This window comes from Harpegnathos saltator, unplaced genomic scaffold (genome assembly GCF_003227715.2).
Source record: "Harpegnathos saltator strain DR-91 unplaced genomic scaffold, Hsal_v8.6 scaffold104, whole genome shotgun sequence".
In the NCBI taxonomy this organism is placed as follows: domain Eukaryota; kingdom Metazoa; phylum Arthropoda; class Insecta; order Hymenoptera; family Formicidae; genus Harpegnathos; species Harpegnathos saltator.
This window is the reverse complement of record NW_020229878.1, coordinates 192,292-217,645: the sequence shown is the minus strand read 5'-3', so window position 1 is coordinate 217,645 and position 25,354 is coordinate 192,292. Positions and strand designations below refer to the sequence as shown.

Sequence of the window (25,354 nt, the reverse complement as noted above, 5' to 3'; positions counted from 1 at the left end):
AGAGAGAGAGAGAGAGAGAGAGAGAGAGAGAGGGAGAGAGAGAGAGAGGAGAGAGAGAGAGAGAGAGAGAGAGAGAGAGAGAGGGGGGGGGAGAGGGAGGGAGAGTGGGAGAGAGGGAGAGAGGGAGGGAGAGGGAGGGAGGGAGGGGGAGAGAGAGGGGGGAGAGGGAGAGAGAGGGGGGAGAGTGGGAGAGGGGGAGAGAGAGAGAGAGAGAGAGAGAGAGAGAGAGAGAGAGAGAGAGAGAGAGAGAGAGAGAGAGAGAGAGAGAGAGAGACAAGAGCGATACAGATAAATATGCAAATTTATTCCGTCTAGCAGTGAAACATCTGCGAGAGAAACGAGGACGTCTCAATTCATGATCGCGCCGTCCTGCAACACGTTGTTGTTGTTCAATTCCACATGACTCACCTCCGCTTCCCGGGATAATTCCTGCCGGCGTTATTAGCGTTAAATAAAAGTCCGATTTTATGGGATTAATCGGAGTAAAAGGCTCTTTACCGCATTGATCAGGTTCTCATAGTCTTGTTCATATTGTACTATCAGTGTATTCTTCAAATCGCCGGACGTATCCTTCGAATCTTCCTGTTCGTCCACCTTCGTGAAAGAATCAACCAAGTCAGGCTCACCGTGTGTCTTAAAGGCCCTCATCTTTAATCGTAGCTCCCTGTTCTTCGCTTCTATCACCTTCTCCCTACGCGTCTCACGTTCAAATAGCTAAACCAATCAATTATGTGACTAAAGACTGAGAAAGCGTTTAGTAAAAAGTGTTACTTTTTACTATTAATATAGTACTGTTTTTATTTACTTTTATTTTAACTGTTAATATAATATAATATAAAATATATAATAATATAGCGATCAATGTGCATATACAATAGTTTAGGTACTAGCAAAGTAAAATAAATGTAGAATTCTGAGATGAAGAATTAATATAAAAGAAAGGGCCAATAAGAATAAAGCACTAGTTTTCTTGGACGATGTTATTTAATAAAAAATAAAAATTTGCCCATAAGATAATTTTTCTATTAAATAATATATTATCGCCCGAAAACTAGCGATCGACTCTCATTAGTCCATTTTTTGTATTATTGTTTTAAGTGTTAGCGCTTGATAAATAATTCCTATAACCTTTAGAACATTTTTTTTTTAACTGACAAAGTTTACTTACTGCGGTTAACAACAATTTGTCGTTCTTCTGGTTGACCGTTAAGGCTTCCGAAAATTCGATCAGGTACATCGCACCCTTTTTGTTCGCGACTGCGACCAGCTGTCCTTGCTCATGGGGTCGTATGCACGTTAAGCTCTCGTCACAAACCTTCAAACAAATTGTACAGCGATGAACGCTCGAGTACAAAAGTAGTTTCATACCTTGACACTAAGAACCGGGCTGTCTTGTTGAATTAGAAAATCCCAGACGTCCAATGTGCCATCCATTTTGATCAAGAAATACACGGAGTAACGTGTGCTGCTCCATGCACCGCCTGTGAGGAAATCTCGATGACCGCTGAAAGAATGATGAATCTTACTGGCGAGACCAAGGATTTGTTGTTCTCAAACTTACGGAGTCCAAGCTATACAGGATTCCCTGCAGTCTTCCGACCAGATCCTGGAGGTCCAGTCGCCGACCGTCAAGAAGTTCTTCACGAACGTCGGGTTTCTCTCTAGGCTGATGACTGGTCCGTACTGCGCTTTGAATCTTGTCGCTATCTTCTCAGCCGACGTCTTGCCCTTGCGATTGCCCGAGATTACTACGCCTGAACGAAACGAAAATTACTCGCATTATTAATGAAGCAAACCCATAATTACCCAACTCTATACAAATGTGCCCTCTTTTCGTGTCATCAATATCAAGTTTCGAATATATAAAACCAGTCCAATTCATTATCCGTATTAATAGAAAACTATCGTTTACAAAATTCAAAACAGCTGCGGACGCGTTTTAATCCACTAAAGGTCATGATTATTTCCTATCAAATATCTATAGTGAAAGGATCAGTTTGTTTGCACTTGGAAGTCTTAGATTAGTGTGACAGATTATTTTTGTTGAGGACGTAGATGTACCTGGTGGATATCTGGTGCTCTGGAAATGTAAAAATACAATAAAAATAAAATTATTTACCCGTAGATCTCATTCAACTTTATTCAAAAAAGAACACCGCATAAATAGGACACTAATGAGTCGCTAATGAGTTAACTTTCTTCATGTTAAGTGATCCAAGGACAATCGTTTGTGTCTCTGTCTCTCTGGAATATAAACGTAATGTAAATATGATCCAACGTTGTGACAAGTGAACGATACCGTTCTCCAAGCCGCACATAAAACGCGTCCCCATCGACGGCTCAAACTGAAGCGCTGAGATGCCAATCGCCTTGTCGACGTTCTGCTCCTCAGGCTTCAGCAAGTCTATAACTAACGTCTCCGTTGGGACCTGCATCTTCCTGGTGTCCCACCATTTTAGCTGCAAGTATATATTCTCTTTAACGCGTTATCTTATTGTTAACGATAACGTTAACCGTGCACAATCGGCTGACAATTATATACCTGTCCGTCCTTCGAAGCGCTGAAGAACTCGGTACCGGTCTTCGAGTTAATCCACAGAGCCTTATCACAGGGGTCTCTATGGCTGAATTCCACCGAGCTGGTGTCCACCGCTTCCGGTCCCCTTCTAATATCCCAGCAGGCCACCTGTCCGGTCATCAAGCCGCCCACCAGGGTGTTGCTGTCCTTGGGGCTGTACTCCAACGTCAGAAGCGGGCAGACGGGTGTCAACGTCATGTAGGCGCTGTTCGGGTTCTCTGCGATTTGATTTTTCCTTCTTTCATGATCTTGTAATACTATTAGACGACACATCACACTCGATCTCAGTAGGATCCTGTGCTCAACGCACCTACTTCCCAGACATATGAGGTGTAATTGCTGCCAGAGCTCTTCTTGAAGTCGACGTTGCAGTAACTGGCCGCGAAGCGGTTGCCTTGATCCGGCGACCATGATAAATGAGTGACCTGCCGTTTCGCGTTCGACGGATCGCGGTACACGTTCACTGTGCGCGAGAACGCTCTTTGTATCAACGGCGTCATCTCCACGTCGGCGAAGTACTGCTCGTAAATGTTACAAGCGTTGTTCTGCAGTATGCAGTGCTCCATCGACTTGATGAAGTTGAAATGGAGATTTCAAGAAAGAGAGTAAAGTTTTGCGCGAACGTCGTGGAATAACAATTCAGCGTGGGTTCAGCTCTTTGCGTTGGCATTGATTTGGAGACAGTTAAAACGCCGATGACAAAGTCAGCCAGCACGTCTCAGGCCATTCTGAGACGTGCCGGATGACTTTGATTCATAAATAGATAAGCGTGTTTATTGAATTTCTAACATAAAAGTTCAAAAAGTTCTAAAAAAAGAAAAAGGAGAAAACGAAAGAAAGAAATAAAAATAAAAAAAAAAAGGAAAAAGCAAGAGAGAAGAAAAAAGGAAACGAAAAAAGGAAGAAAGATAAATGGGGATTGTCTGGGAGATGTGATTCCAACGCAAAAAGCCAACACTCGACGTGAGAAATTCAGATTGAGAATTCACAATTTACAGGCAACAATTGGAGCATCGTGTGAATGTAGAGTTCGTCCTTCTCGATCTTGCGTCTATACCTAACCGTCTGCTCCAGGTCCTTCATATTGATGTCCTTCGGCCAGCCACCTTCATAGTGGAACATCTTATTGTCCCTGAATGTCGCAGTTGTCGTGTTCACCTGACAATGAGGCGAGATGAAATATTCGTACGAACGTTTGAATGTTAAAGTGTATAAACACGTGCTGGTAAAACCGAGATGTTTTCCATCCTTTGAAGGTATACCTCGTGAACCGCATATATTTTACTACACTGTGTAGCATGCGTCACAGGATCCATTCTGACATAATTATTCATCAGTCCCGGACTTGACTTGATTTCTACTTCGATCGTGTCGACATCGGAAAAGTTGCATCTCTTCCCGTAATTAATTCTCTTCTTCGTGTAAGCGTACTCCGCGTATTCCATTTTGTTCATGAGGATAACTTGAAAATTATACACAGGATACAAGGAGAGATCACGAGGATCTACGATATTGCTACGATATTGTTAAAATATGGCATCATATTGGAATTTTATTGCTCGCACACTTACTGAGGGATCTTAGTATGACATGAAACTCTCATCTACTTGATTATTGATGTATGATAATCCTTATTTGCTTACTTATTAATAGTACCGCAACTCTGCAAGTTTGTGGCCCTAGGAAGTGGCTGTATGAATTAGCTAAACAAATATATAACGGTTACTATAGTAACACAGAGCACACGTGTGCATCGTAGCGTGCGCAAGGCTTAACTATCGGTCTTAACTAAAACTGGCACTTGGGGATTCAAACCCTGACAAAGGATTAACATCGTTTTGTACGCTCGCGCGTATTCCGCGCTCGCAGGGTCCATATGCGATTTAATCGCCGGTATTACGTCGCGCAATACAGTCTGAATCAACGCGTTCAAGTACTTCGTACGTTGTAATTTCTGCATCGCTTCGTATAGCGCCAATAATTGCCTCTCGTCGCTGTATGTTATACAGTTCGCTTCGGAGAAACCTAAAATAAACAGAAGAAATATCGGGAGCAAGTCAAAATCAAGCGAAAATCAAACGGACGCGCTGTACGTTATGATTCGATTGTTCTCAATACGAAAGTGGAATTTACATTTGAATTGTTTCACACAGGAGACATTCCAGACGCCGTTCGACATCCATTCCCTTGTCAGAGGAAACGAGATGTCACAAGATGGTTTCTCAATGATGTGATGATCTTCGGTCAGGTTTTCGGTGTTGTACGGTTTCGAGATAGCCTCCGATTTTTTAATCCACTTCCGCACGTCGTTCAGTTGCATCGGATCTAATTTCCCGGTAAAGATATCGCCGAGCAATGAAATCGACTCATGTGTCACCTCGATCAACGGCGACGCTTCTCTCAAGCTTTCTCGTACAGATGTGTTCTGTAACGTGTGTGAGAACAAAATAATTCAGCTATGAAAATGAGGGAGCTTTGGACTCTCGCACAGTTCCTCAGCAGCGCTCCTTCCTGCCTACGCCGCGTTACTCACCATCGCTTCAAATTCCTTTAGAAAATTACCGATCGACCTCTCAGCTTTATCCTCTCCAATAACATTCGGGTTTCTCGCGTCAGTTTTCTCTAAAAATGCGTGGGTAGCTTCTAACGTTTTGACAATCTCGCTCGGCACCTTAAAGTGTCGAAGCGCTTCGGCTGCGTTTATCATAACAGTGCGACAAACAGTATCAACGAATTGATTATTATCATGTAATGGGCAATTGTTAGTCTTGCTATCGTCCGAGGAAGAAGCTAAGGCACCTTCCGTAAATTTTTGCGCCATTTTGTGTATCAAGCTGTTCAATTCGGGAGTCAATGCTGCCGGCGATAGAGATGTTCTCGACTGAAATAAGAAAACGCGCACGGTGTGAAGTGTTACGATGTTACGTTCGATATCTCAGAAAAATTTGTGTTTCACTCTCTTTCTCTTTCTCGAACGAAATATGAATCATACGCACAGTTTGTGGGGGGGCATTATTAGAGCCACGAGCGTCAGCTTGTGGCTTATTCAGCGCAATTATCTTTTTAACGTTTAATTTGTTTTCCAGGATAAAATTCCTCTCGCTCTTCGGCTTTGCGATGCTCTTCGCGGGCGACGCTCTCGATTGTTTTTTCTCGCTTATATTTCTCGGAGCAACGGAAGCTACCGCGCCGCTCTGGCAAGCAGCCGACGACCTTCTGCTGTCAACACTCTTCGCAATGTTTGCTTTCTGCGTCATGACGTTTGTATGCAGAATGTTTCTGCGGCCGCTACTACCCGGCGCAGCAGGCGATAAAGACGCTTTTCCCAAAGGGTTTTTCTTGGACGGTCTCTTCTGAAACGCCACGTCGAGCTTCACCTGCTCTCGTAAATCTTGCGCCAGAGTAATCGCCATGTCTATCCCCGCGGCGATTTCCTCGACTTCGCTCTCTACGGCAACCTGGTCAACGGTGAGACGAAGGTGACGAGATGCAATCAAGGCAATTGACAAAAGAGCGTATATGTAAAAAAAAACGTTGAATCGTAAATCTAGAAACACCGGGAAAATTCGCGTATGTAAATTACTTTCATACTTTCTTGCAATTGCAAGTGCACTCATCTTCTCGCTTCTCGACAATTTTCACCGGCCACGGCTTCAAAGCGAACGCCGCCTCCTCGCAGTTCTTTCTCAGCATTTCTTTCACCTGCTCCGTGGTCAGCAGAGTGTCGTGCAGCAACTTCCGCAAGCCCGACAAATTGAAGGCACGGTCCATTACTCCCGTACCTTCGCGACCCTGATGAAAAAGAAACAAAGGTCGTTATTACACACGGAAATGCCGGTGGATGGAAGGAATAAAGTATTCGCGTGTGCCGTTCAAAGCGTTAACCTTCGTACATGCGACACATAACAGATGGCAATACAATTGCCACAAGTGTCTGTTTATGCGATACTTGACCGGTAATACACGAGTTATCATCTTTTCACTTGTTCTATCATTATTATACCAAATACGAGCGAGTCACTCAATAACTCACATTTTTCTTTTTCAAAAAAACACCGCTAATAACACACACGCACGCACGCACGCGCACACACACACACACACACACAAATGTGACAATGAAATAGACATATAAGCCAGAGAATAGAATAATATCTTTATATATTAAGAATAATATATAATAAAGACTTAATGATATATATGTGTATATATATATCATTTAATTTTTTCCTTTCTTTTTTTCTCACAAGTGTTATGCCTCATCACTAGTTTCCTAAGGTTTCAGTCGATTAAAACTAGGAGAACATTGAAAACGGCTGCCTATCCTAGATATATCTAAAACGATCAATTCACACAATCGTTTTAAATGCTGCGATTGGAAATGTATTTGTAAACCCCACACTAGCCCTCGCAGAGTGCTTGGAGACTCCGGCACGCGTTCATAAACGGACTGCGGGCCTCGGAGATATGGTGTATAGATAAAAATAAACCTTTTTATATAAAAATAAAAAGTGTTTCGTGATTTGAATATCTTCGAATAACATGATCTCTCTTCCGCGTATTATGCTCCCATTTCTTGACGAGAGAAGATGAAAAAGGCGCAAAACTATGTGGATGACACAGTTTCCAGAGGGCAGAAAGTCACGTCGCCGAGGACGACACGCAACACAAATGGCATATTTGTGAAAAAGAAGAACGTACATCCGTGTGACACTATCGTGCGCGTTAAACTATTTCGATGCATCGTATAGACATCGCTCATGATATCGCAGTTTGTACACAGTTATCGAAGAGACGAGACGAGACGAGACGACTACGTATCACATAAGTACGCCATTTGAGCTGATCACGACCGTGACGGTAACCCTATGCAAAACTGCAAAGGTGCGCTCTTAATTTTTACACATTGTACACACTGCGACCGATCGACTCGCCAACTTAATGCCTAAATTAATAAATGAAATTGAAGAGGATGCATCACCGAGTTAATTTCAATACAAATGAATATATCTCTGTAAAGCGGAAAAATTACGGAGCTTGTAGACTGGATGCAAGAAATACAAGATACGAATCAGTTGATTTTACTTCTTAATGATTATGTGCGTTTACAATTCGTCCTTCCTTGGCACATCGTCGTCTTCGTCCTCTTCCTGAGCCTGCGAACGCATAAACAGAGTCATTAGAGCGTATATACACGAGACCTCTCTCTCTCTCTCTCTCTCGTCGAGTCGATTACGGAAAAGCGAGAAATTCTCGCGCGTCAACACACGCGGAAGTATATAATAATCTTTAGGTTACAGTTTCTCATCCAACATACCTCGTCTGTTGGAGCTTGATCGTATTCTCCGCCGGACTCGACGAATTTCGAGAGTTCCTCGAGTGTCCTCTCACCGTTGTATTCCACAGCCTGGACAGCGCGGGAACGAAGATATAAGCGCACGTTTTTTACACATTTTTACGCATTTAAAAATAATAATGCAAATCGAACAGATGTGAAGGAAACCCATACCTCATTCGTCTCTTTCTTATAGAGTGTGAGCGTAGGGAAACTGGTAATCTTCACATCCTCCAATTCGTTAGCAGTGGCATCCATTTTGGCGATAACCAGTTTGTCGTTGTCTTTGTATTTCTCGCCGAGCTGAAGCGCAACGCGTTCAATTAGAAGTAACTCGACTAACGGTGTCGTTCGGTTAAACTCTAGCCTCGATGAGAGAAAACGCTAACGTACTTGGTCGTAGATCGGCGCGAGTTGTTGACAATGACCGCACCAAGGCGCGTAGAATTCTACCAGTACGTCCTTCTCCTTGTTGTACACGATCTCGTGGAAGTTCGTGCCAACGAGAACCTTGACCGGGTTCTTGTCCCAGTCCTCGGGCAAGTCTTGCGTGAGCAAATGTCGCTTGAGTTTGCCCTCTACGAAGGCTGTGACGAACTCGAGGACATTCTCGGCAGTCAATTCCGGCTTCTCCGGCTTATACTTAGCCATGTCCTGTTCGAGCTTGATAAGTCGCATAGCGGGCACGTCCTCTTTCTTCAAGCCGAAGAACTCCAAGATACGCTCGTGGTCAGTCTCGTCGCAATCGATCGTCACGAACAGAACCTGAACGAATATTACGTCGATTCTCAAGGAATGACATAGTGGTAAAATGCATAAAATATTTTTTGAGCGTTTTGTACCTCGCCACGATATTTCTTCGCAGGCTCCTTAACTCCGTCGACATACTTTTCAAAGTGACCCTCTTCTTTGCTGAGGAAAATCAACAGGTGGCTCTTGATGTCTCCACTGAAGATCTTCTGCGCCGTGTCCTGATTGAATTCAACAATTAAGGGCAACGAGTGCACAGAAATGAAATTTTGTACACCCTTGATGGTGAACTCTCCATCGTAGACAGCTTTGCCTTCGTCGAACTAGAGAAAACGGAGATGAATTTAATTGGCAACATCCTTCTCTCGTTGATTCTTTCGTTGAGAAAAAGGATATGCAGTGACAGATATACTCATACCTTCTTGAACAACACAATCTTTCCATCCTCAACGCCGTATTCATTAAATACTTCATCAGAGCTCGTAATACCAAAGACATGATCGTCCACAGCGTTACCAACATCCAAGAATACCTTGGCCGCGTCGCTCTCAACATCCTAATATATAATAAAGTTGCTACATATGTATATAAACAGGTAAGCTGTTGTAACAAATTAATCTTCCTAAAGTTATTATAATCTTTGAAATCTTTGACTCGAAAAAGAAACTACATATTCTATATTTATTCGTGGATAAAGTGACTAAAGATACCAATGAATAATAATAATATTCGAATATGATATGAATAATAATAATCGCGAATTACTAACATATAAAAAAGATTGATATAAACGACCAGTATAAGACGCTTCTCGCTTTACCTTGAAGAATCCGACAATGGCAACATTGTGTGCCTCAATGAATGTTTTCGCTTGGTCGACAGTTGGTAAACTTTCAGCAGGTGGGCCAGTCTTCTTGTTCAGCCAATTTACAATGTCGTCTGCTTGACGGCCACCGGTGTAATCAATTGGTGTTCCTTTACGGAAAAATTTCAGAGTGGGATATCCTCTGACCCCGTGTTTCTCAGCCAGTTGAGTTTCAACTGTTGCGTCTACTTTGGCTAACTTAATCGACGAATTAGCCTCTTCCAGTTTCTTCGCTGCTTTAACATATTCAGGTGCTAATGCTTTGCAGTGTCCACACCATGGAGCATCTACGATTAAAAAGATATATTGACATTCACACAGACTATAGTAGACAAATATGATACTTATCGTTCAAAAGTAGTGTAGGTTTCTTGAGCTAAATATAAAGCTTAATTAGTCATCCTTCACTATCTGAATCATCACCTAATTTTTGTTACAACAAATAAAGGAGACAAAGAAACTATTTTCAGCAAGACAGTAGGAAGTTAACAGACTCAGAAGAACTGCATTATTCTGTAAAAAAAAATCTCCCACACTGCAGCGTCCAATTCTCTAACATCAATGAAGCAAAATCTGTTTCGGTCTACACGGTCTAAAGAATCTCCTTTTTACGCAAAGAAGCTTGTAACTCACGAAATGAAAGTGGAAAAGAAGGGAAATATGTTATAAGACAGGGTCAGAGAGTTATACGTTAGAATTTCACGATTCATTCGTCACTGTCGAGAATTCAACGGATACCATATGGTTACTCGTATAACTCGAAAAAGTCGTAATTATCGATCTAAAATTAATATATAATACATAAAATTCGATCACTGATGAAAGATACGACGAGTATAGCACAGTCTGCGTGCATGAAACCGATACAGATCATTCGCAAATATTGCACCGGTTGTCGACAATTATCATCAGTAGCAATCATCGTAACGTCATGGCCCGCGACGTTCTCCGGTCACAATCGCCGAGCGATTTATACAGCGGCATAACGGTAAAAAAAGCAGTACGGAAGCGAGAGAATCGTCCGTCTTTCTTACGCCTTCGCGGCTGCACTCTCCTACACTCTCCGTACTCGAGCGAGATAAACGCAATGCGTGGGTTGCGTGCGGCGTGCGGCAAAGAGAGGAGCGGAGCTGTAAGAACACAGCGTGTAGGTGCAGCCAAGTGAGCGGGATCTCCATTTCCGCGGAAGATTATCTGGAGGTTTAGAAAGCCCGTAAAAGGCGCACGAAGGACATCTGCAAGATAAAAATCTCACAGATATATCTCGGGCACTAGAGTCCGAAGTACCCGGAAGGCTCGCGCCTGAGCGCGAGCGAGACGGAAAATCCCGTTCTCCCGATGCGTTCCGCGATCGAGAATACGCATCGACTCTTTATCTCGTTATCTCGTGCATCGGCAGAGCAAGGAAATTGCGAGGAGAGCGAGTCCGACGGCGACGGTTGACCGTCGCGTTCGCCGAAAAACGCGAAAAACGCGAGCGGCCGTCGAAGTCGAAATATCGCGACTTCCTGTTCCGAATGTACACATATCTCATCGCGTACGCGCGAGGAAGGCGCGACAGAGCAAACTAACGCGCATATCACCTCGTCACCTCGAGGATGCTCGAATGATGACGTGTGAGTCGTACGCATCTGGATAGCTGACGTACGCGCGCGGCGACGACGATCAGAGAGTCGCGCGCACGTGGAGGACGCATCCGGCGAGTTCGCTCCGCTCGTTTTTCTCCTCTTTTTCTCTGCATTTCATCTCCCACACACACACGCTCTCTCTCTCTCTCTCTCTCTCTCTCTCTCTCTCTCTCTCTCTCTCTCTCGTATACGCTCTTTTCTCGCTCTGTCCCGGCGACGCGTCCCGCCTCTCGCCCGGAGTACAGAAAGTGCAGTACCGAGGAAGAGAGCAACAGATTGCCCACGAATACTCACAGAACTCGATCAGCACGTAATCGTTATCCTTGATGACGCTGTCGAAGTTGTCCTTGTTGATCACCAGGATGCCCTCGTCGATCTCCACTTTGGCGAGGCTCACCGCGACGAGGCATAGTGCCGCCAAACCGAATCCACCGATGAATCCCATGACGATGTCTCTCTCTCTCTCTCTCTCTCTCTCCCCCTCTCTCTCTCTCTCTCTCTCTCTCCTCTTCTACTGTCTCTCGGGGCTCGCGCGCTCTTTCGTCCTCTTGCTTCTCCTCGAGTTACGGTACACGCCTCGCTGTAGACGGCGACGGCGACGGCGACGACGACGACGACGACGAAGAAGAAGACCGGAAGACGGGAAAAAAGACACCGTCCACGAGGAACGCGCGAAGAGTGAGCGGACGCGATGCTGCGCCGCGACCTATAGGCTCACCACGGCTCGTCGTGGTTTACGCGTGGCATCGTCCCCCTCATCGTGGGGGTCCCTGATTGGCTGACGGAATTGGTGTGGTGTTCGCGGTATCATCATCGTCCGCCGGCGAATCGTCCACGCGGAGCTTTACCCTTCGGCGCCACGGCCGACGCCGTTGATAAGCGCGCAATCTCGCGAGTCTCGCGAGCACGGCTGATAAAATGACACGCAACTAGACAGGTTGCCGGCAGCTTTGCGATGCTGCCTTATCCCGAGAGATAAGTGCCAGTTCAGTTGGAGAACCTAACGACGGTGAAGTCTCCTCTTTATCGGTTGTATTGTTATCAAATCGAATCACGTTGGCATCAAAATGGCGATTCATAGTAGAACGAGTTGATAAGTCGACGGTCGACGATGCGGCTGGAAGCGAGCGAAGTACGGATAAACACGCGTACTGACGTCCAAAAGGACACGTGTGAGTACGACACTATGGAGACTGGGATCTGAAAAGTTCAATTTGGTCCAATCACGTTCGTAATTGAAGACTGTTGACTGTGGGACTCACCACAGTTTGTTGTTACAGCCGCGTGGTTGACACGCCGGCTGTGTGATGAGCACAGCTGACAGGAATGCCGCAGCAGACAGGTGTACGTCGAGACTTGAAGAGAGTCCCTGAAGAGACGGACATCATGGTTGTTCGCCCGAAACATAATTCTAGCTATAAAAATCGAGCTATTTGCGAAGAGCAAGCTGTCTTGTTGATAGGTAAATTTTAGTGTCCTTGACATGCAGGAGTTCCTAGATGTGTGCCGATCCTTACAATTTAAAAATTCAAAAATTCAAATGTTAAACTTAAATTCCATAAACATATATAGAATCAATGCAAAGATGAGTTTATCATATTTACAAAATGCATATTCAATAAACATGTCCCATACAGCACAGAAGTTGCAGCAATATTGCTGCAACATTGCAAAATTGTTTCAACATTGCAGCAACGTTTCTTCGTGAACATAAGAAGATAACAGAGTAGCCTGTTATATACAAAGTCCTTACTTATAATTATTTTTCATATAATTACCTTATAATTTTCAAGAGCATTTAAATGTTGACACAATAAGCGTGCAAATAATTGAAGGATCATTGCGCAACAAACAGACCTTTTGCCACAATGTAATGTTCGACTTGAAAGATCCCGAAGGGTCCAATAGAGTATTAATATAGACAACAAAATGCGATGGCATAAGCTTATGGATTATGTAAGTGTCGTTAAGAGACGAATTCCCGAAATAAATGCTGCCACAAGGCTGTGATACCGCTCGGTCGCGACATGCTTCATTATCGGTGCAGCGCGCGTCGCGCGGCACGGAGCTGTCTCCCCGGCGATTTATTTTCGTGCATTAATCTTCGAACCCTCTGGCCATCGAGACGTTACGCGGCGGCGGTTTACCGAATCTCGGTTATTGACGGCTATATGTACAGGCGGGGATTAGCCTTCTTGCACGTTATAAATAGAATATAATGAGAGCTTGTAACTGTATGGTACTTTGCGCTGTGTGTGATGTTAAAAAACTATCATTAAATACCGCATTTATCTGAGAGAAAAGGAAGAGAAAAGAATAGTGATACCTCTCTCTCTCTCTCTCTCTCTCTCTCTCTCTCTCCTCTCTCTCTCTCTCTCTCTCTCTCTCTCTCTCTCTCTCTGTGTCAACGTCTACGCATAACTCGAATAATAAAGCGTTATTACATTAACTCTGTAAGTAAGCTGATCAGAGGAGAGACGAGTTTGTTAATAACAGAATATTTTCGTCCACTAAGATAACAATGCACAAAGTAACGTCAGAGATATACACGGAGACTAACAATATCTCTGAGAAGCTTGACAACGGCAGTAAGTTGCGTTTTCGCATAATTCCAAGTAATATGCAGGCATTCATTAACGCGTACATTAAAGCACGATGCAAAATCGATTTCAGATGCAGTCACGAAATTCGCCTTCAAGTGCCCATCGTACATGATCGACCCGACGTCCGCAGACAGGACGCTAAAGTGCGATAGCGATGATGACTTGGACGTAGACAGAGATAGAGAAGAAACACTTTCGATAGGTAAGATGAAGAATGAAAATTATTGGACGCTTGTTGCATGCATATTTGGCTAATCATCTCTAACAGAGATATATAATAATACGTAATAACAGAGCACAGTGTTTCGACGGAGCTGAATTTGGTCGGCTTGCAAGTGTGGAGAGGCGCGTTCCTGTTGGCCGACTACATCTTGTCGCACCCGGATTTGTTCAAGGACCAGATAATCTTGGAATTAGGATCAGGAGTCGGAGTGACCAGTATCGTGGCGAGTCACTTGGCCAAGGAAGTCATTTGCACAGGTTCGCATGCAAAAGCAAGCGTTCACGCAAGAGCTCCATCGAGAGAGCTTTGATTGATTTTACTAATCGGAGCGTTCTTGTTCCCGGCCAGATATCAACATCGGTGATATATTGAGTCTGATCGAGCGGAATTTCCTGAGAAATCACATGCACGTCAGGTCCGGTTATCGCATAGAGGAGGTGAATTTTCTCGACTTGGAGTGGTCGAAGAAATTGGAGGAGAGATTGCAAGACGCAAATATTATATTGGCTGCGGATGGTACGTTCAAATAATTCTGTATTGTAACAAGTATATAAAAGATAGAGGTAAAGAATGATAACGTTGCTATTCTTATTCGACTTACAGTAGTTTACGACGACAAAATCACGGATGGATTTGTCCGCACGTTATCGAAACTTTTGTACACGAAGAAGAAAAAGACCGTTTACGTCGCTCTGGAGAAGAGGTACGTGTTCACTATTGCCGACTTGGACACCGCTGCACCGATGTACGAGGAGTTCCTACGCTGCATCGAAAAGTACAGGATGAACTGGTCTGTAGATTATATAAGTATAGACTTTCCGCGCTACTTCAAGTACGACAGAGTTAAACATTTGGTTTTAATGAAAATACAAAACAATACGAAGTCCATTGCGTATGCATAGCAAGCAACTTACGTTCCTAATAGCGTACGCGAATCGTTCTCACCATGATATAACACGTAAATAATATTACAAATAAAAAAAGACAACGTTAAAATTGTCGGATTGAGAAGTCGATATAATAGCTCCCTAATATGTGCACTTATCTAATGAAAATACAACATCACAATTGACGTAATTTACAGAAAAAACAGCAGTCTCTCTATGTTAAATAAATCATCTCTTGGATACATAATAAGATTCATCCTAAAAATCAGGAATAAATCTCTCTTTATTTATTTTTTTCTTTGTTCGGAAAGATCCTTTCGCTCGATTCTTATATTATCTTAGTGTCAATCTCGTCATCTCGCGCAAAAACGCGAATTGAAGAGCGGATAATTTAAGAGTCAACGAAGGGCAGTAATCAAGATGTATATTCGGATCATGACGAAAAAAGTAATGATAACCGCGTAATTTATAATAATAATTCTGTTTTTTTTTGTTTCACGTTCACATATTTATTATTTATCGTTACTTTCCTATTTACATCCTACCTAGCGGATAATATTATTGGACAGTAAATGAAGTCGCTCGAAGAGCACGATGATTCCATGCGTGTATATATGTATACATGTACGTGTGTATGTGTGTGTGTGTGTGTGTGTGTGTATAAATGTATATGTATGTGATGAACTTAAATGCCACCGTCAAGTGAGCCGCGGCGGCTACAGGATTAAAAAATTTCATTACGCTAACTATTACAAAGAAAGACCAAGTGTATACAGAGGAATGTGAGCGCTTCTTCGAACGACTACGGCAGTAGAAGTTGTATATGTTACACGCAAGTTCTTTTTTTTTTCCTTTTTATAACAGTTCATCATTTAGTATATATGATATACTCGTGGTCCGAACCGCGAATCGCGCGAAATCATGGCATCCGGGAGAACGACGATCGGCGAAAGATCGCAGTGCTGACGCGCACTCGGTCCTCGCGAATCAGCGACGCGCGCGAGACACACGCGTCGGCGGCACGACGATCGCGCGCGCGCGCGGACTTTCAAGTTTTATAATATAACGACTGATAAAGATTCCACAGATCCCGAGAATCGTCGAGCGTCGTCCTCCCGGCGGACTCGGACCGTTTAGTTTGGTAAAAGGCACTTTTACTCTACCGACCCATCTCACGATGTAGAAAACGTAATGTATAATTTACAGCCTCGCACACCATTTTCCTCCTTTTTCTCGTCAGACTGAGCGTGCGTCATCATGCGAGAAATCTCGAACGTTACTATACACGCACGGCTTTTCCCCTCTCGGAGTAGTGCGAATTAATATCCTGGTTCTCTTTTGTCTTTGTTTGTTTGTTGTTTTTTCTTTTCTTTTCTTTTTTATCTCACCGTTAGCATTCATCTCGCTCCTGAAAAAACGAGCAGATTCAGGAGGTAAAAAATTTAAAACTCTCTCGGGCTACGACGGATCCGCTATAAAGTGTGTGTACGCTTTCTCTATCGCCGTAGAAAAGAGTAACAATCTATCGGATGCGCGAGAGACACTTCGCGCGCGCGACGAATAGCGGAACGAACGCGCATCGAGTGGAGAAAATTGTGGTTTACGCACTACGCTCGCCGTACGAGGCCACTAGACAGAAGTCGACCCCCTTACATTCTGAGATCCTTGTTCTCGTCTTTACTATCTCAAGATGCGATTGTGCATGTATGTTGCTTGTTGTGTGTGTGTGTGTTTGTTTGTTTGTTTGTTTGTTTGTTTGTTTGTTTGCCAGTAACTCTGTGAGCATTTACTTCTGGACTAGCGACATATCGCACGAGTCACATAGAACAGTATATTACACCGGAGTATACCTCAAAAATACTACATGTAGATAAAAGCTTTAAAAAAACACAGGTGAGATAATAAAACGTCGTTGACTAGACCCCAAGAAGATAAAAAAAGAAGGAAAGAAGAGGAGAAACCAATGTCGAATCGAAATTCATATACCCGACGATAAGTGTACATCGTACTTAACACAGATTTCAATTATCATTCAGCGATCGGAGCTGACGTATACAGAGGCGATTAAAGCGATCAGACACGTTCGCGCATCTTTCCATTGTGTCTACATCCTCCCAATTTCTCCGATCGTTTTCTCAACACGGAGCTTTAAATTATAAATCAAAAATATTAATATTCTCATCTAACAGCTAAGAACAATAATTATCCAATTAATTAAATTTCGATTGCATCTCTTTATATTATTTGCAACAAATACTGTACAAAAAAAAAAGAGAAAGGAAGAGTGAACGAGAGAGAGAGAGAGAGAGAGAGAGAGAGAGAGAGAGAGAGAGAGAGAGAGAGAGAGAGAGAGAGAGAGAGAGAGAAAAAAAAGAAGTACGATTTCCATAAAGAGAACGCACGCGAAAGTCGATTCCTTTTTCGCTACTAGTAGCTACCTCCGTTCGGGGACGGTTTCTGACTGGCGACTCCGTTGCTCGGCGGTATCGCGTCCAACATCAACTTCCTCCGGTGGTATTCGGTGCTCGCGCTCTCGCCGGCCATCGACTTCCTGCGCAACGGCGTCGTCGCATTCTCCACGTTGACCTGCATGATGGAGTTTGTACTTTTTCGCCTCGCCGGTAGATCGTTGTTACTCGCTTGCTTGCCTGACGACGTGTCGTGCTCGCTTTGGCTCGTCGCGACGCCGTTGCTCGCGATCGCCGCGCTCTTGCTCGCCGCCATCGTAGCGCCGGCGGCGTTCGGACCGCCGACGTTGGCGACCTTGCTCGCGATACTCTGCATCGAAGTCGCACTCCCGTAAGCGGACCCGCTGCAGCCACTGTTTTTCCCGACGACGGAGCTCTGCATCGAATTGTTATGGGCGACGCTCTTGCTCGAAGACGACGAGGATGCCATCATGCTGGCGTGCTTGCTGACGTTATTGTGCACGGACATCGTGCTCTTGACGCTCTGCGTGCTGGGCGAACCCAACGGCAACGATGTCTTCCGCCTGGCATTCGAGTTGGCGCCGTCACCGCCGAAGTTCACCTTCACGCCGGTGCCGACGCCGATCTTCGACATGTCGTGCGTCGACGTCTGCGTGCTCGTGACCGCCCAGCGCTCCACTTGGGCCTCGTGCGACTTCTGCAGCACCTTGCGCACGTCCCCGTCTTCGCCGCCCTCCTTCATAATCTCCTGCAGCTTCTGTATGTTCTGGTACAGGATCACCGGGCTGATGAGACCGAAGTCGAACAGGCTGCACATGTGCAGCACGAAGTTGCGGTAAAGGTTCTTCATGAGTAACTCCTTCCCTTTATTATCTAAGAACATTTGGCAAGCTATTGGTATTTGGCAGTCGCCCACGTATCCGTACTTCATCACGTGTAGGTTCCACATCTTCATCAGCTCCTTCTCGCCCTCGTTCACGTCCGTGAAGTCGTCGATCATCATCATCGTCTTCGTTTGCAGCCACTTGGGATCGTTCTCGCCCTCGGAATCGATGTCCATCTCTTTGGGGTATATAGGTAAGCAGGTCACGGTGTGATGATACAGTCTGAAAAACGCGTCGATCAACGCGTTAGAATGCTGGTCAGAGTGCTGGCGATGAATAGCATTGCATTTTCAATGCCTGTGCCAACGTAGCCGCGCTGTCATACCTGTTGTGGCCGGTGATGTAAGGCCTCTGGCTCTCGAACTCGTTTTCCTCGAGCTCCAGGAACTCGGATAGACTCGGCTTCGTTCTCTTTGGACGACACACTAGGATGTTCGTTACACTGGTACGCCTTGTCGGTCCTGTCCTTGAAAAAGGTACGCTAGACGGTTGTGAAATTAACTCGTGAGGACTACCTGCATACGAACCATCATAGCACTCGTTTATTGCTACGTCTATTCGGGCACCTTGCGGAATTGGCTGGAAGAGAAAAATACACGCGCGATCAGTCGCAGATCCTGCTGGTTGGGTTAGTCTCGTTTCCGCGTTTCTGTTCGATCATCGTGCGAATTCAGAGTGCTGGGGAGTAACGTAACGTGTCACTTGTAACGCCGTTCCTCTTCAGCTTGGTAGCTTTTCGTAACTTGGTAACTTGGTTTAATTACGTTTATTTTTCTTTATCAGTGATGACAACCGTTACTGAACCGAAGGTGTTTGTACACGGATAATAAATATAATTATTTTCATCGTTATTGGACACATGTAGAATACATCTACACGAAATGGAGTGAGCAGTTGCAAATTATACAGAGCCTGAAAACTCGTGAGAAGAACAACGGGAAGTTGTAATTTTTTGAGGAAGATTGACGATTACTCTATTTTTCAGAATAATTGTTGTTCGAAACAACCGTTGTTGCTTCTCAGAACGCCATGGTAATTTTTTCGGTAAATGAGTAAAACGGTAAGTAACGGAGTCGTTTCGAAGGGATAACTTTACCAAACTTTACCAAACTTTACCCTATGGTCTGGCAAGTCCGGCGAAATAACTTTCCCGATCCTGTCGCGCGGACACTCACCACGTATGTAAATGTAAATCGCGAATGGCAGAGCTTCAAGTGCTTCAGAAGCGAATAGAGTTTGCTGCAGTCCAACGAGCACCACGGGCAGTGTAGGTCTTCGCAAGCCTCTGTCTGCTGCCGACTGTTATTGTTGTACAAAAATTGATAAACTATCTGCTGCGATCCCGCGTTGGCGTCCACCTTCTCGTTGGAGACGCTCATTCTCGAGGGCGTTAATGGACTAGGCGTTGGCAGTGTCGCGTTATTGTTATTGTTTGTGCTATTATTATTGTGACCTACGGAAGAACGCTCAAAACCAGCTGAAAAGATAACGTGATGTTTATTGGAAACGCAGAGTGGTCGCGCCGTCGTTCGCGCTGTGCGTGCACGTGGACGTTTACGTTATTAATTACTACCGTATTAACTGACCATTGGTCGATCGATTTTCCTTATTGTCGCCGCTCGGTATCGGGTGTATCGGCGTTGGTCGGTCCACCAGACTGTTACTCGGTTCCGTCGTCCAACTGAGCCGGAACTTTAACGTCGGCCCGGCGCTGAACACTTCGAAGGGCTCGCAGTTCTTGATGTCCGGCAAGGACTCCCAAGAGCTGTGCTTCTTAGGGCTAGACCTAATATTGGTTTGTACTTCCTGCAAACCTAATTCGTAATCGCCGTCCGTCAGCAGGCATCGGCTGTGCTTATCGTACACTATGAGCTCGGAGCCGTACTGCTTCACTTCCTCGCCACTGCCAGTCTTAATCGAACCCGTAGACGATTTACGGCGTTTTTGAGCTGGTTCTACGGAAGGAACATCCCTACAATCTCCTGACTCCGGGAAAGAGGATGTATACTTAAACTCCCCCCCGGCTGTACGTACCTTCTAAATCACAGTTATGCATAAGGCAGCCATTGTTAGACACGCAATAAACCCTGAGCAAAAGCGTATAAGTCTTCGCTACATGACCGTTATTTAAGCTAAATGATTCATTGGGTATGGAAATTGTGGGCGCCTTTGTCGGAGGCTGAGTCTCAGAAGGGTTAATGGGGACCTCGCTTGTGCCGATTGGGACCTGGCAATCAGAAAGAAAACACCGCGCATTAATGGAGAGTTCCAGCCGGCGGGAAAGTTGATCGAGAATCTCCTCGTATTCGCAACGCACCATCAAGTTCAATGACACTGAACTCACTTGCATGATAGGCGAACTGACATCTTTCCGTTTCTTGTGGCAGATTTTCAATAACAATGTTTCCACTTTAACTGGATCCTGTGATATCTCAACTACAAATACACATTAATCTTAGAAAGTATTACAGTGTTTTATGTGAAATGTTACTGTTGAATGCCCGTGAAGCATCTCAAATATATACAGGATATGCGACAGATGTTACCTCTTTTGTCATAAAATCCTAAAAACGTGAGGGTCATGTATCCGGGAAGGCCAAGATTCTGTTCTTGATTGCTTTTCGATATTAACTTTTCTAAAATCGTGTCGACCTTAAATCCTCGTCGTGCCTTGTGACTTCTAGACATGCGTTGCCTCATATATGTTAAGTTTCTATTCAGAAATATTGGCTGGAAAGAAGAAGAGGCATTAAATCAAAACACATCCATTTAGAGAGGTTGAAACTACTTGATGTGAAGTGTGAACAATGTATATCTTTTATACCCACCATTCTTCACAGATCTTGCAAATAGTAATTTGAAAAAAACATACGGAAGTATAAGTCATGACAGAGAGATGATGTGGGAGCGCTCCAATGTTGAAAAAATGAATCTTAACTTACCTGATGAAACAAGTGTTTGCAACATTATGAATATGTATTTTTGTGTATGTTTTTGTTTTTTTTTTTTTTTGGAAAAAACAACTATACGCGTATATACAGTGACTGTCCGCGTAAGTGTATATGTATAACGAGAATAAATAAAGCCTAGTTAACGCTTTGAGGGCAATGCACAAATTAAAATTCTTAAAACATAAAATTATAGAGGTGAAAAATTATAGTCTACTCACTGAAATTTGGTTTCTTGTGCGGAGGAAGCGGTAAATTTGCGTTGGTTCTGCAAAAAAAAATATTAAGATCAAAAATATGAATATCTAGTTGGCACAGTTGAGATAATAGCTATGCGATGAACATACAAACAGGTGCAAGTGTTATAGAGAATATTTGAAATAAACTGAAGATTTTCTAATTATATTTTCATTAAATTATGTATTAATTATTCTTAAATTGTGAGCGATATATGGTTCAATCATAAGTATGCTAATTAAAAATGAATTAATTTATTGTAATCAAATTTCTCACTTATTGTAAAGATACTTATTGTAAAGAAAGATTGTAAAGAAAAAAAAAAACAAATAGCAACTTGAAACAAGAACAACAAGCTGAAAAGACTCTTATTGCAACCTTATTTATTAACTGTGTCTGTTATAATTGCTCCTACAATTACAAATTGTATTATTCATTGTAATAAAAAATCTTAAAAAAATACTTTATGGAAACCCATGTTCACATACAGTTTTTACTATTTCACACAATTGTTGTTAAAAGTATCCAAATTTTTTTTATTCATATGTGCAAAATAGTGTGATATTTTAGGAATATAGTGCAAGCTTGTTTCTCTAGATGGCCTCATGAGTTGTCTCTTTCTCACATTCAAAAATAGTATCAATGGCCTTTAAATAGGACCAAGAATGCCGTGAAAGGTCCGATCCTTCTTCAGTTCGAATGGGAAATGATGAATAGGTTGGCTCAAGTTATTTGAGACGCCTGCACCTTACTTTGTTACGACTTTCCTGCAGGTTAAACCTCTCTGATCCCATCTTATCATAATATCGCGAGAATAACAGCTGCTAATTCATCGTCGTCGTGATGTACCAACGCTTAAAAACTTCGATTCGCTGAGATGACATAAACCAGGGAATTTCTTAAAATACCGGTTGTACGAGAGGAAATTTTCCTCGTACTTAGATTTCCGCTTCATGTTCGCGTGCGGATTTCGCACTCTTCGCGGAAAATTCGATACACCGGAGCGAGAGAGAGAGAGAGAGAGAGACAAAGAGAGAGCGATAGGGGACGTCGGGACGATGATTACGGGAAGAAGCATACGCGCGCCGAGACCGATCCGCACGATATTCTCTTTCTGCTTCATCGTGAGCAGCGAGGATAACGATGACAGGTGTCCGTGCGCGCTCGTGAAACGACGAGGAAGAGGGAACGGAGGAAGAGAGAGAGAGAGAGAGAGAGAGAGAGAGAGAGAGAGAGAGAGAGGAGAGAGAGAGAGAGAAGAGAGAGAGAGAGAGAGAGAGAGAGAGAGAGAGAGAGAGAGAGAGCGTCTATACCGACGCGCGCCACGGCGCCCCGAGTTGGCCTCTGGCCGCGAGTGGGGTTAGGTCCGACCGCCGCGTCGAGGTATAATCAGCACAGAGATACTCGCCAAGAGACGACGGTCGCGTACCTTCCCGCGAGCGTCATCGGAGCGCGCACGATCGTGCCGACGCGGACGTCGGCCGCTCGTCGCCGACGGCCGACGCAGACACGGCAACAGCCGATGACGGAAAAATATAACAGGCACCATCAACGGAGGTGACAAGAGAATGTGTGTTGTCGCTCGGCAGCACACTCACTTTCGAAGGCCTGCAGAAACAGCTCATGGTCAGCCTGTATCTGGTCCATGCGAGGTCCCTTCTGCCCGTCCAGGTCCTTCTCCCGCTTCTTCGGCGGCATTTTCGCGCGATCCTCCGTGCACGACGAACTCCCCCGCGTTAACTCCACTGCTCGTCGCGCGAAAGTTGTACGAACGACAACACCCGCCCCGCGCGAAAACTGCGGCGCTCGACGGCGGCCTTCGGCGACCGACGCGCGCTCTTACCAGAGCGAGACGCGCTGCCGACGCTGCCTCTGGCGTGCGATTTCTGAGACACCAATCGACATATGCTCGATCGATTGTGTCTGGGGATATCGCAGCGATCTAATCGATTTTTACGATGACGCGCTAGATTTTCATTGGCCGGTTCTTCCAACTTCTTGCTAAATTAACTGATAACTAAATCATATGTGTTTATCTTTGTTTTTCCTTCGATTTAGACAAAAATAGATATGTAACTTGACTATCAGTTATGAAGGATTCACACTGCGTTCAATATCCGACACATGACATACGATATCTAATATAGGAGAACATCACATAGAAAATATTATAATTTTCCGTAAGAAAGCTGTTTTCCTTTCATTACAGGCTTTCTGCAATAAGCCGTTAGCCATAAGCACGTAAGCAAATTGACCAATCACAGTCGATTATTTGAAAAATGTAGAACAGGCCTGAGATATGTCGGACACTGTGAACCCTCCATTCTAGGTAGGTATCGTGCTGCGTTATTTTGCGAAAATTGATGGAAATTAAAGATTTTTTCTGAAAAATAGATTTTTTCTGAAAAATGCGATTTCATATTTATTAAATTGATGTTTGACGATTTTGTCGATTACTTTTATCTTTATCAGTTTAATTAGAATCTGGAAAGTAAAAAATACTTAACTTTTTCATGCTTAATCTTTCCAACTATTTAATATCTGATAAAATTGATTACATTTAATTGCACCTGCAAACCCGTCAAAAACGATGGAAGTTCATAACGGGAACTTTGAAACTACACTCGATCCATTAGATCTGTTGAATATATAATATTTCTTATCTTTGAACATAAATATATATAAGAGGCCATTAGAAACGAAGAATATTTGATAATATAGGAAAAAATTGCATCACGGGTTCGAGAAAGAATCGAGGTTGTGAGTATTGTTCAATTGCATGTCAGACGAGTTCAAAGGCCCGTATTTATGGTCGGATCTTATGGGCCTTCTACGCTATTAGTATAATAAGCTATTAGTCATAAGTTGTAACCGAATTGATGTCAACCACAGTCGATTATTTTTAGTAATAATCAATTGTGATTGGTCAATTTGCTTATAGCTTATAACTAATTGTTTATTGTAGAAGGCCTCTAAAGGCTCGGCTACAATAGCTGTAAAGGCTCGTCTACATTAGCTGTAAAGGCTCGTCTACATTAGCTGTAAGAGTAAAGCTAAGACTCCATGCATGCGGTGAGCTCCGGCAAACGGCTGCGGTGACCAATCAGGAGACAGACGCATGCCGGAGCTTGCCGCAACCGGACTTGCGCCTCCCTCCTGATTGGTCACCGCAGCATTTGCCGCAGCTCACCGCATGCATGGAGTCTTAGCTTTAGGCTGTAAGGTTGCAAGGCACGAAATGAAATATTTTCATTCGCTGACAGCTTACGACAGCTTACAGCCTTACAGCCTTACTCTTACAGCTATTGTAGACGAGCCTTAAGAGTAAGGCTGTAAGGTTGTAAGGCACGAAATGAAATATTTTCATTCGCTGACAGCTTACGTTACATCTTTACAGCCTTACTCTTACAGCTATTGTAGACGAGCCTTAAGAGTAAGGCTATAACGTAAGCTGTCAGCGAATGAAAATATTTCATTTCGTGCTTGCAACCTTACAGCCTTACTCTTAAGGCTCGTCTACAATAGCTGTAAAGGCTCGTCTACAATAGCTGTAAGAATAAGGCTGTAAGGCTGTAACGTAAGCTGTCAGCGAATAAAAATATTTCATTTCGTGTCTTGCAACCTTACAGCCTTACTCTTACAGCTAATGTAGACGAGCCTTTATATTTAAGACCGTCTTAAGTTCATCTTCAGATGTTGCACAAATTATTTCATTGGCTACGGGGTATCTGAAAGTGAACTTAAGACGGTCTTAAATATAAGACGTGACTATGAATACCGGCCAAAGTCTGTTCATTTTTGATTCGATTAAAGCCACTACATATACTTTTTGTAAGATGGAACAGTAAAGGCTCGTCTACAATAGCTGTAAGAGTAAGGCTGTAAGGCTGTAACGTAAGCTGTCAGCGAATGAAAATATTTCATTTCGTGCCTTGCAATCTTACAGCCTTACTCTTACAGCTAATGTAGACGAGCCTTAAGCTTTCG

The 25,354-nt window shown here is 43.8% G+C and overlaps 5 protein-coding genes across 10 annotated transcripts; 1 reads left to right on the top strand and 4 right to left on the bottom strand.

The window, feature by feature from the left end:
• Positions 1 to 283: 283 nt before the first annotated feature.
• On the bottom strand, positions 284 to 4,078 carry LOC105182415 (dynein intermediate chain 2, axonemal). Its single transcript, XM_011139825.3, has 10 exons — positions 3,841 to 4,078; positions 3,575 to 3,736; positions 2,889 to 3,147; positions 2,543 to 2,796; positions 2,300 to 2,459; positions 1,562 to 1,754; positions 1,369 to 1,504; positions 1,169 to 1,315; positions 499 to 714; positions 284 to 429 (listed from the first exon to the last, which is right to left on the bottom strand). The coding sequence occupies exons 1-10, from the start codon at positions 4,030 to 4,032 to the stop codon at positions 349 to 351; spliced, it is 1,800 nt and encodes a 599-aa protein (XP_011138127.2). The 5' UTR covers positions 4,033 to 4,078; the 3' UTR covers positions 284 to 348.
• A 110-nt stretch (positions 4,079 to 4,188) lies between these two features.
• On the bottom strand, positions 4,189 to 6,644 carry LOC105182388 (uncharacterized). Its single transcript, XM_011139766.3, has 5 exons — positions 6,170 to 6,644; positions 5,575 to 6,036; positions 5,112 to 5,459; positions 4,712 to 5,003; positions 4,189 to 4,603 (listed from the first exon to the last, which is right to left on the bottom strand). The coding sequence occupies exons 1-5, from the start codon at positions 6,347 to 6,349 to the stop codon at positions 4,350 to 4,352; spliced, it is 1,536 nt and encodes a 511-aa protein (XP_011138068.1). The 5' UTR covers positions 6,350 to 6,644; the 3' UTR covers positions 4,189 to 4,349.
• A 165-nt stretch (positions 6,645 to 6,809) lies between these two features.
• Positions 6,810 to 11,905, bottom strand: Pdi (protein disulfide isomerase). Its single transcript, XM_011139768.3, has 8 exons — positions 11,451 to 11,905; positions 9,484 to 9,815; positions 9,082 to 9,219; positions 8,756 to 8,986; positions 8,307 to 8,678; positions 8,088 to 8,216; positions 7,896 to 7,985; positions 6,810 to 7,734 (listed from the first exon to the last, which is right to left on the bottom strand). Exons 1-8 carry the CDS (start codon positions 11,599 to 11,601, stop codon positions 7,684 to 7,686), a joined length of 1,494 nt encoding a protein of 497 aa, XP_011138070.1. The 5' UTR covers positions 11,602 to 11,905; the 3' UTR covers positions 6,810 to 7,683.
• Positions 11,906 to 12,173: 268 nt separating this feature from the next.
• LOC105182390 (methyltransferase-like protein 22) lies at positions 12,174 to 14,892 on the top strand. Of its 3 annotated transcripts, none has more exons than XM_011139770.3 (6): positions 12,174 to 12,328; positions 12,424 to 12,618; positions 13,830 to 13,961; positions 14,054 to 14,239; positions 14,331 to 14,498; positions 14,586 to 14,892. In XM_011139770.3, the coding sequence occupies exons 2-6, from the start codon at positions 12,483 to 12,485 to the stop codon at positions 14,882 to 14,884; spliced, it is 921 nt and encodes a 306-aa protein (XP_011138072.1). In that variant the 5' UTR covers positions 12,174 to 12,328; positions 12,424 to 12,482; the 3' UTR covers positions 14,885 to 14,892. The 3 variants fall into 3 exon arrangements, with proteins under 3 accessions (XP_011138072.1, XP_011138073.1, XP_011138074.1); XM_011139771.3 differs by having other exon boundaries at positions 12,189 to 12,328; positions 12,437 to 12,618; XM_011139772.2 differs by lacking the exon at positions 12,174 to 12,328 and adding an exon at positions 13,672 to 13,744 and having other exon boundaries at positions 12,439 to 12,618.
• Positions 14,893 to 17,201: 2,309 nt separating this feature from the next.
• Positions 17,202 to 23,210, bottom strand: Su(z)12 (Polycomb protein Su(z)12). Of its 4 annotated transcripts, none has more exons than XM_011139776.3 (10): positions 22,966 to 23,210; positions 21,352 to 21,398; positions 20,729 to 20,912; positions 20,500 to 20,618; positions 20,217 to 20,409; positions 19,769 to 20,137; positions 19,358 to 19,659; positions 18,710 to 18,761; positions 18,508 to 18,643; positions 17,202 to 18,404 (listed from the first exon to the last, which is right to left on the bottom strand). In XM_011139776.3, the coding sequence occupies exons 1-10, from the start codon at positions 23,063 to 23,065 to the stop codon at positions 17,297 to 17,299; spliced, it is 2,610 nt and encodes an 869-aa protein (XP_011138078.1). In that variant the 5' UTR covers positions 23,066 to 23,210; the 3' UTR covers positions 17,202 to 17,296. The 4 variants fall into 4 exon arrangements, with proteins under 4 accessions (XP_011138078.1, XP_025155497.1, XP_011138076.1 ...); XM_025299712.1 differs by having other exon boundaries at positions 20,527 to 20,618; XM_011139774.3 differs by having other exon boundaries at positions 18,508 to 18,761.
• Positions 23,211 to 25,354: the final 2,144 nt, after the last annotated feature.

Excerpts from the sequence above, each read along its gene's own strand:
- LOC105182415 (XM_011139825.3), bottom strand. The coding sequence starts at position 4,032 with ATGAACAAAATGGAATACGCGGAGTACGCTTACACGAAGAAGAGAATT. Across the intron at positions 2,460-2,542 it reads GCGCTTCGAAGGACGGACAG|CTAAAATGGTGGGACACCAG; the intron begins GTATATAATTGT and ends ATATACTTGCAG. Across the intron at positions 430-498 it reads ATGAGAACCTGATCAATGCG|GAATTATCCCGGGAAGCGGA; the intron begins GTAAAGAGCCTT and ends TAACGCCGGCAG.
- LOC105182388 (XM_011139766.3), bottom strand. The coding sequence starts at position 6,349 with ATGGACCGTGCCTTCAATTTGTCGGGCTTGCGGAAGTTGCTGCACGAC. Across the intron at positions 5,460-5,574 it reads ATAATGCCCCCCCACAAACT|TCGAGAACATCTCTATCGCC; the intron begins GTGCGTATGATT and ends TTCTTATTTCAG. Across the intron at positions 5,004-5,111 it reads TAAAGGAATTTGAAGCGATG|AACACATCTGTACGAGAAAG; the intron begins GTGAGTAACGCG and ends CACACGTTACAG.
- Pdi (XM_011139768.3), bottom strand. The coding sequence starts at position 11,601 with ATGGGATTCATCGGTGGATTCGGTTTGGCGGCACTATGCCTCGTCGCG. Across the intron at positions 8,679-8,755 it reads CGAAGAAATATCGTGGCGAG|GTTCTGTTCGTGACGATCGA; the intron begins GTACAAAACGCT and ends ATATTCGTTCAG. Across the intron at positions 7,735-7,895 it reads ATCAAGCTCCAACAGACGAG|GCTCAGGAAGAGGACGAAGA; the intron begins GTATGTTGGATG and ends ATGCGTTCGCAG.
- LOC105182390 (XM_011139770.3), top strand. The coding sequence starts at position 12,483 with ATGCCGCAGCAGACAGGTGTACGTCGAGACTTGAAGAGAGTCCCTGAA. Across the intron at positions 12,619-13,829 it reads GCAAGCTGTCTTGTTGATAG|ATGCAGTCACGAAATTCGCC; the intron begins GTAAATTTTAGT and ends AATCGATTTCAG. Across the intron at positions 13,962-14,053 it reads AGAAGAAACACTTTCGATAG|AGCACAGTGTTTCGACGGAG; the intron begins GTAAGATGAAGA and ends ACGTAATAACAG.